At 37.6% G+C, this 9,075-nt stretch overlaps 1 protein-coding gene and 1 long non-coding RNA gene across 2 annotated transcripts; one reads left to right on the top strand and one right to left on the bottom strand.

The window, feature by feature from the left end:
- On the bottom strand, positions 1–1,738 carry LOC149839456 (uncharacterized). Its single transcript, XR_016431484.1, has 2 exons — positions 1,310–1,738; positions 1–786 (listed from the first exon to the last, which is right to left on the bottom strand). It is a non-coding gene; the product is annotated as an uncharacterized LOC149839456 (long non-coding RNA).
- A 3,654-nt stretch (positions 1,739–5,392) lies between these two features.
- On the top strand, positions 5,393–6,097 carry LOC149839455 (sugar transporter ERD6-like 7). Its single transcript, XM_090004871.1, has 4 exons — positions 5,393–5,446; positions 5,540–5,599; positions 5,683–5,748; positions 6,041–6,097. Exons 1-4 carry the CDS (start codon positions 5,393–5,395, stop codon positions 6,095–6,097), a joined length of 237 nt encoding a protein of 78 aa, XP_089860997.1.
- The last annotated feature ends 2,978 nt before the right edge of the window (positions 6,098–9,075 follow it).

Below are 9,075 nucleotides of genomic sequence, written 5' to 3'. Positions count from 1 at the left end.
TTATGACCCCAGCTCTCAACAGAGAGGGGCAACTTTGTAGAATATCATTTATGATTTAACATAATTTGTGTTGTTTATGAACACTTATTAAAAACATGACAGAATTACAACATATGCCATATTAAGAACTGAAATAAATAAGTAGTAGGACACCATAATATTAAAACTTTTTACCTATGAACATCTATAATGCTAATAACAAGTTATACTAATAAATCTACTGAACAAGGTAAGCCTGTCTTTGGCTATATCTGGACTGATAAGCAGAAGACATCATTAATAGTTTAAATAGAAAGGGAATACAAGCACTCTATTAGCATGATAGGAGTATCTAGTAATCTTCATGCTGCATAAGAATGTCAAGAAGCTTAGAAAATCCAATCCCTGTGTACATGTGTTTATGCTTACATGCATTTATGACTGCTAGAATCTTTGATAATGCTTACATCTTAGCTGTGGGCATCTAATAGGAACTTGCACAGATCGTAATCTTCCATCTACATATTTTATCATGCAATGGGTGCAAAATCTATGAAAGCAACCGATAGAAATTAACTGCCATGGATGCTTCTCCTCACAACAGATGGGACAATCTAAAGCTCCAGACAGACCATCCCCAGATCAACCAACCACTCCAATGGCTTCTCGAGCCAATCTCAAAGCCGTCTTAAGCTCGCTGCTGGGCACAAGCTCCAAGACAAACACTTCCAACCTACTTGCGAGCTCCAAAATCCTCTGCTTGAGTGCCACTAGTAGCTGATCTTCAACCTCCTTGGAACTCGCAATCTGTTCATATTTAACAAGTTAATAACCCTTCAGTGTGATCCCGAACACCATAGTTCACCTATTTCAAAATTCAGTGGCACTATCATTATTAACAACCAGATACACCTTTTTTTTTAATTATCAACTATTTCTGGCACACATAGTGGAAATTAGATTCCACAAATTGGAATTTTGACAGTGCATGGCGTTCTCATCTGCTACAGAAAATGAAAGAAGGGATTCTTAACTAATAACTAGGAATAGCTTTCCCTATCTTTTGTAGAATGCAGATTCAATATTTCATGTATGTCATAAAGCATTCCAGGAAATGGGCTTTTCATTCCTCCACCAAAAATGCAAAAATGAGTAAATTTGATCTTATACCAATCACAAATTCGTAATCAAAGATCTCTTTTTATTCACAATGAACTTTATCCACCTTACCATATGATCGATTAGTTCATCAAACTTCAAAGCAAACACCAAACAGATAATGCAAAGAACAGACTCAAACAGAGAAGGCTTTCGAATTCGACAACCTCACCTGATCATAAATAATTTATGAATCGGTGAACGCCGAAATCCGGTGCATGCCATTCTGGAGTGCAGCCAATAGACCGTCCTCTCTCTCGAGATGTTCAACCAGCGATTCCTCGACATAGAAATCAAGCTTTTTCTAAACCTGTACAGAATAGTCCTTCGATGGTCCCTGCAGGACAACCCCAATTGCCGAAACACCATCCACACTCGGACTGGCCGATACCCCCTTGAAGTAGAGTGTGCAATAGCCCTCCCCGACGACGGAATCCGCAGAATCTTCGACAACATGGAAGCATTTCTTGGTGAGATTATCGTCTATGAACTCCACCGCGTCCCTCCACTCGTCATCCTCCGCAGAACAGCTCCTAAACTCATCTTCCTCCTTCAATCTCTCGTTTAAGAAAGACCCACAATTTTTTCCTTCAAAACTCTGCATCTCTAGTACAATCTCTACTCCAACCCTACATTTGGGGCTCAAAACAGAGCTTCTGTGGTCCCTCTACGAGTGGAAAAGGCATCTGTTCTCAACCTAAGCATGCCCTCAACGAGGACTACGAGAAGCTCCGCTAGCCCCTCACCGCCGCCTTCAACGAGGAGCTCTCCCTCTTATGCAGACCGACTTTACCCATCATGAGGGGGAGAGAGACGACGCATCGACGTGTGCGGCGCACCCGTCGATGTTTTTTTTTTTATTATTGTTCTGCCCGTCCCTGTTATTTTTGTAACAGGGGTACGTGGAACCAAAAGAACACGGACGCGTGGAACGCAGTTCGCCGCGTCCAACGTTTGTCAAAAAACATGATCTTTTTGTGCTTTTTGTCCCGCGCACATGCCATCAAACTTACCCTTAGTGTGTTACCAAATGAATTATTTAAGACAAAATACCTACCAGTCATTGTGGAAGCAGCATCTTTCATGGGGGAAGAGGCAATGCAGCAGTACACTGGGGTCCCCCCTTTTATTATAGGGGCAGAACACTGGATCTGCTTCTATTCGTGACTCATCTAACAATATTTTTAATCAACAACCATTCACCAAATATAAGCATTTCCTATCTTTCTCTTTGGCAGCTTGTGTAATGTTTTAATTTCTTCGTAAACCAAACAATTTTTCAAAAAGATTCAGAAAGCATTTTGAACCATTATATTAAAAATTATTTTTTAATTGAAAGTCAAAATTTTAAAAACTGTATGAAAATTTGTCTGAAACAAGGAAAATATAGAAATGAAATAAATGATGATTTATAGTGTTTAATAAAACTCTAAAATACACGTTCAATTCTTAAACAATATTATAGCAAATGAATATCATAGCTATCACAAAAATTAAAAAAGAAAAGAAAACAATTCAGGTCAATTTTCAATTGAATTTGTGAGCTGCCGATTCGAACTGATTCTATTAAGGACAAGGAGTAACATCGAACAGCAAGTACTGCTCAAATGCTCGGACGCGCCATCGAACACTGATTCAGGCCAATTTGTTCAACTTCCATCGAATTTCTTGAGTGTTTGATGACACTCTCTATTCCTATTAATGATACCATTGTTTCTAACTCTTTTGCCTTTTCTTTTGTGACGAAAATTTAAGTCAAATAGAGGCAGTCTGGTAGGTGGTGAACAGTTAGGATTCAAGTAGGATCCAACCGAATCTAAATCTGTTTAGTCGGACTCAGTAGCCAAAAGTTGGATCTGATTAATAATAGGATCCGGGCTCATTATTAAGTTTTGCATCTGAAACCAAGTCTGAGTTCAAATAAAATCCTAATCTGCGACCTGAATCCCAATATGTGTAACTGTCTTAAAATTCGGATTCCGTTTTAGCTGATGTCCATCCAACTCTGAATCTGACTCCAGATCCGATTATGATATATCCTAAAGCTCACAGATTCGGTAATGGTTAGATCCGACCAGTTTATATCTCCACATCCTGCGATGCATTTGCCTAAATATATAGAGAGAGAAGAACTGAACATATTAGCCCCGTTTCTTGTTCTGTCCTGTTTTGCTCCATAGGTTTTTAAGTATTTTATAATAGATCTAAACCATTGGATGCTAGATTTAGTGAGAATAGACTCTTGGATGGATCATGTTTTTTTAAACAAAAGACCATATTTTCTTGAGCAGGGAAAAACTGGTACCTTCATTAGCCATTGATTTTGGATCACCGGAAAAATGGATCACAGTAAAACTAAGATTTTTGAAGGAGCCAAACGAGACCTAACTAAAAAGGAGCCTAAGGAACGCATATTATATATATATATATATATATATATATATATATATATATATATATAGAGAGAGAGAGAGAGAGAGAGAGAGAGAGACTTGAGTTTTTTCCTATTGAGTTGCGATAGCAAAGGAAGTAAGATTGTGTGTGAGAGAGAGAGAATGGCGTCTGAGATAGAGGACACCCTCATTCCAAAAGAGAAGGGATCGATAAAGATGGTTCTGTTCGGGACGTCTGTGGCTGTGTGTGGCTCATTAGTTGCCGGACTAGCGGTGGGTTCTCTCTCTCTCTCTCTCTCTCTTAATCTTCAAATTCCCCTCATCATCATGATACCAGAGTACTCTCGTCTTGGTGGTTCCTTTCTCAGTTGTGTGTATGAAATTTCAGGTGGGATATTCGTCTCCAACTGAATCAGCCATCACTGCAGACCTCCACCTTTCTTCAGCCCAGGTCTGCTGATCAACCAACTTCCATTCACTCCTCCTGGCTCGTGCCTTGGTCCGTACTGGATCCTGATTTTATCTCTATGTCACAAATATCACTGATATTTTCAAAATGGTGCGTATTTATAATGTCCATAAAAAGTGATATTTTCAAGGTACCCTGTCATGAAAATATCGTGTTTTTATCGAGACATCGAAGGAAACAGTTTCGTGCAATATTTCTATTATTGTTTTTTATTATGATTTTGTAAATGTACATTTTTATATGTGCTTATAGTTTTTCAAGATTTTTCGTAGGACGCGTTTGGAAGTAAGAAAAACTTTCATAGGAAAAGAAAATTTTGCCTATGACAAGTTTTAATATGATAACTTTTCCAAATGAAAAAATCACTTATTTGTTAACTTGAGAAAAAACAGTGTGGAAAAGTGAGGGAGAGAGAGAGACCTGAAAATGGTGGTGGTGGGAGGAAGATGAAGAGCGAGAACTGAAAATGATGGTGGATGGGAGGAAGATGAAGCTGGAGGTGCCCTAATACCGAAAGAATTTTTCCTAAAAAAATCAGACTTTTTAGAACTTTCTTTTGAAAGTTTTTTTTTTCATTTAGAACGGCTGAAAAGTTCTATTTTTTTTTTTTATACTTTCACTTTTCCTACTATTTTCTCACTTTAAAAGTGCACGTTTGCAAGCAAGAAAGATTCTAACAGAAAAGAAAATTTCTTAGGAAAAGTTTTGATAGGATAACTTTTCTAAATAAATTTTTTTTACTTGTTCGTGTAGCATGAGAGAAATAAAATAAAAAATGTGAGAAAAATGAGAGAGGGGGAGGGGGGTCGATCAGTCCCCAATGAGAGAGAGACCTGAAAATGGGTGGGAGGGAAATGAAGATGGAGAAGGCTCTTCTTGTGGTTAGCCCATGGGATGAGATGTGTTGTGGGTGAATGGTTGCCGTAATAAAAAAAAAATTATAAGAAAATTTTCTCCACCCTACCAGGTGAAAGAATTTTTCTTATAAAAAATCACATTTTTTAGAAAAAATCTCCCCATTTGGAATGATTGAAAAAGTTGTCATTTTTTTCTTTCCTACTTGCATTCTACTTACCATTTTCTGGCTTCAAAACGTGCCCTTGAGAAAACCAGATTTTTCAAGATATTTTGAGATATTTGTGACATCGCCTTTTGTCAAGTGGGCAACAAATTTCCAACTTGTACCAACTTAAACATGAGAGCAGATCCAGTACTCGACCCGGTCATGCCACGAATCTCACTAATGATTGGACCGAGTACCTGCAAGGTGCCCATTTTGAGCACTGGTCATCCTCTCATTGAACCTATAGTTTAACACAACTTGACACTTTTCCTCTTTTTTGGTAATTGGATTCAGTACTCTGTTTTTGGATCAATTTTGAGTGTTGGTGCCATGGTTGGTGCAATAACAAGTGGACGAGTAGCTGATCTCATTGGCCGGAGAGCGGTACTTATACTATTTGATATCTAGAGTTGAAGTTTTTAGTGTTTTTTTTGCTGCATCTAATCTATTGTTGGTTACGGACCAAACAAAATACAGACAATGGGAACATCATCTGTTTTCTTCATTGCTGGGTGGATAGCCATTTCGCTGTCTAAGGTCTCATTTCTTTACTATAATGCATTGACATGAAAGTTTCAGAAGAACCATCTTCTTTTAAACAACTGAAATTCTTGTCACAGGGTGTTTGGCCTTTAGATCTTGGACGGTTATCAACAGGCTTTGGACTTGGCCTACTCTCTTATGTGGTAAGCTATTTGTACAAACTATGTTTTAGATCTTACTAAGACTCTAGCCAGCTTAAATATTAATCCTATTTAACAGAATGAATATAGTACTTGCATTATGACGTGTAACAAAATTTCGCTACTAATGCTCTTTTCTTTGAGCTCCTAACCATTCTCCTAGCTATCATAACCACTTCAAAATTGTAGATACAGGTGTTTTTCGTTAATCTGAATCTGTAAATGTGTTTTATCGCTTATTTACTGAAAAATAGGCTTTGGATCAAATTAATTTAATCATAAAGTTTTAATGCAGTGTGAGCTGTTGATCGCTGATCGACTAAAGAAACAGTTTGAATATAAAAAGTACTAAATATTTTCTACTTATAAGCTACAGAGTATGTCTGCAAGTCCAGATTCAGCAAAGGACCAACAACTAAGCTTTTAGGAACTGGTATGACAGGAGATTAAATTAATTATTACCAACCAATTTCTATATGCATATATAGCTTCAGGTACTTGTTCTATTATCTTGTCCCAAATACTGGCCATATTTTGTACACCTTTGATATGTAGGCACGTGATGTATCCAAACTACCATTCCTCTAACAGGTTCAGCTACCATTCTTTTTCTGAAGACCGTTGGAAGATAGCCTCCCTTCCATTTCAGTAATCAAATATAGAGAATTACAAACGATCTTTCTAGAAGCACATCCAACGAAGACAAACCAAATAAATCTTTGAAAAACATGACTAATTAGATTATGGCATTCCATAGTAAAAAATCAAAACTGACTAAGATGGACCTTGATTTTTAGCTAATGATCTTGAACTTGATTCCATTTGAGATCCCGCGTCTCCCACAGTTAGATGAGTTTCCTTCTTAGATCGACTTTTTTCTTATAACATGGAGTACCAAATCCTTTCAGCAACCCACCTTTAATGTCCATTATAGGCTCCACATTAGATTGCACCAATAAAGTCTCTTTTGGAGCACTTTCTTGGACCAACTGTTGGGTCCCTCTTAAATAAAAAAACTTCCTACTTAGGACTCCTTCCTGAATCATTCAACTGAACTTAAAAGATAACTTCTCATTTTTACCAGCATCATAATTAGGACTCCTAGCTAACATAGGAGTTATCTTCCCATATACCACAAGCCCAACCTCTAACTGATCTTGTCTAGGCCCCACTTCCTCTCCAGCCTCAGCAGAAACCTTGTCAAGAGTTGCCACCTGTCCAACATTAGACTGCTCAAAATAATCAGAATTTCCATCCAAAATACTATGGCCGGAAAAATCATTCTGCCCAGACCTTCTCGACCCACATTCTTCCTGCAAAGAATCAGAAAATACATTTAATTGGTGAGTCTCATACACCAAATCGGCAAATTCAGACTGCGAAGACAATTTAAGAGCATCATTATTCTTTGATTCAGCCTGAGTAAAATCAAAATTCTGAATTTTGAAAGACGCAACCCCAACATCTTTCTCCAAAGGGATGCCTCTAAGGCTGTAAGTGTTGGCATTGACATCATCAAGCTCATCTAAACCAGTCCTAGAAACATTAGCCTCATCATGATCCTCTAAGTTACCCAGCACAGAGAACATGTTTGGATCTTTAGTTTCACTGTCTTTGGGATTACGCCCGATTCAAACCTTTCTTAATTGATGGCCATCTACCTGAATGTTGATCCCCCTGATGCAAAGCCTTTGGGCATTGACCAACAAAGTGAGTATCTGTTTTGCAATAGTATGAAACTTTAGTAAATGAGCCCCAGCCTGTGTTTGGCTCATCTTACTCTGGGACACATACAATTTTTTACATGAGCCAGCTCGTGTTTGGCTCATCTTACTCTGGGACAGGCTGAGTTCAGGTCAGCTTGGCTAGACACAAGCACGAGCCCCAGCCCGAGCTCAATCGATTAGTAAATGAGCTGAGCCTTAACACTGTGTTCAGATCATTTGGCTTGTTTGCCAGCCGTAACCTCATGGCAAGAGATGCACACCTGTGGGTTTCGAACTTGCGATGTCCTTCAGCTTGGTGTAAAAAAGAACAAGAACATGTCTGTAGTCTAGGAACATATGATGGAATATTCATAACTTTCTAATTATTGATTCTACCTTTTTCTTCAAAAGAATCTTTTTGATGTTCTTGTTATGCCATTTTTAAAAAGGAAACAAGTTCTCTGAATTCCACTCCATTAAATTTCCAAGCCTTAGATTGATAACATTAACATTATAGCTGTGACATGTCAAGTTTTTTTGCAGAACTAATCTTACAAAAAGACATAATGGTTGCAAGCTATACTTTGTCACTATGCTCTTTTTTTTCCTTTTAACATGTTCTGTTGAAATATTGACTAGTGTACATGCACTCATTCGAGAAACTTATGCAAAAAAGTGTTTTAACAGATTCCAGTGTACATTGCCGAAATAGCACCCAAAGACCTAAGAGGAGGATTATCAACAATACATGTGGTAAAAGTTATCTCAATGGTAGAAATGGCATTGTCTTCTTGTTGCTAATTGTAGTTATCTGATTGTTTTGTTCCAAAACATAGTTAGTGAAACTCAGTTTAAAACTTGTCAATTGTTAAAGATGTAAAGAAATAGGAGGGAGAGAGGTTAAGGTTAGAGGAGGCTCAACACAAAAAGTAGAGTACTCATATTCTATTCAATACACATCATGAATGAGAGCCACTTACAATAAAGGGGCCGACCCTCCTTAAGACATCAAAAGGAAAAGAAATAAAAAGACTAGTATACCCCTTCTTTTTAGGGTATGTACATGTTTGTCTAATAAGTTACTTTACATAACTTTATGATACACTATATTATATAGACTTTCAATACTCCCCTTCAAACTTGGAAGGAGGTAAAGGAATCATTCCAAGTTCGGAAAGTAAATAACTGAAATGCAAAGGAGAAAGACTTTTTGTAAACACATCTGCAATCTGATTCTTTGAGCTAACATGCTCCAAAGACATAATCTCTCTTCATAAGCCCTTCTTGTATAATGACAATCTATTTCAATGTGCTTAGTGTGCTCATGAAACTCTGGATTCTTTGCAATATGAATAGCACTCATATTGTCACAATATAGTTGAGTTTTCTTTTCACGTGGAATTCTCAATTTCTTTAATAACCATCCAATCCAAATAATCTCATACACAACTTGAGCCATCGCTCTGTATTCAGCTTTTATAGTGGACAATGCAACTCTTTGTTGTTTCTTGCTCTTCCATGAGATCAAAGAACTTCCAAGGAAAACACAAAATCCTGTAGTGGAAAGTAGATATCTAGTGGAGCCTCCAAAGTCAGCATTACAAAAGGCTCTCAGCTCTTTATC

Source organism: Nuphar pumila, chromosome 4, assembly GCF_984573655.1.
Source record: "Nuphar pumila chromosome 4, dmNupPumi1.hap1.1, whole genome shotgun sequence".
Lineage (NCBI taxonomy): Eukaryota > Viridiplantae > Streptophyta > Magnoliopsida > Nymphaeales > Nymphaeaceae > Nuphar > Nuphar pumila.
This window is presented reverse-complemented; position numbering and strand designations above follow the sequence as displayed.

Coding starts and splice junctions, on each gene's coding strand:
- LOC149839455 (XM_090004871.1), top strand. CDS start 5,393: ATGGTTGGTGCAATAACAAGTGGACGAGTAGCTGATCTCATTGGCCGG. Junction 5,600..5,682: donor TAGCCATTTCGCTGTCTAAG/GTCTCATTTCTT, acceptor TTCTTGTCACAG/GGTGTTTGGCCTTTAGATCT. Junction 5,749..6,040: donor TTGGCCTACTCTCTTATGTG/GTAAGCTATTTG, acceptor GTTTTAATGCAG/TGTGAGCTGTTGATCGCTGA.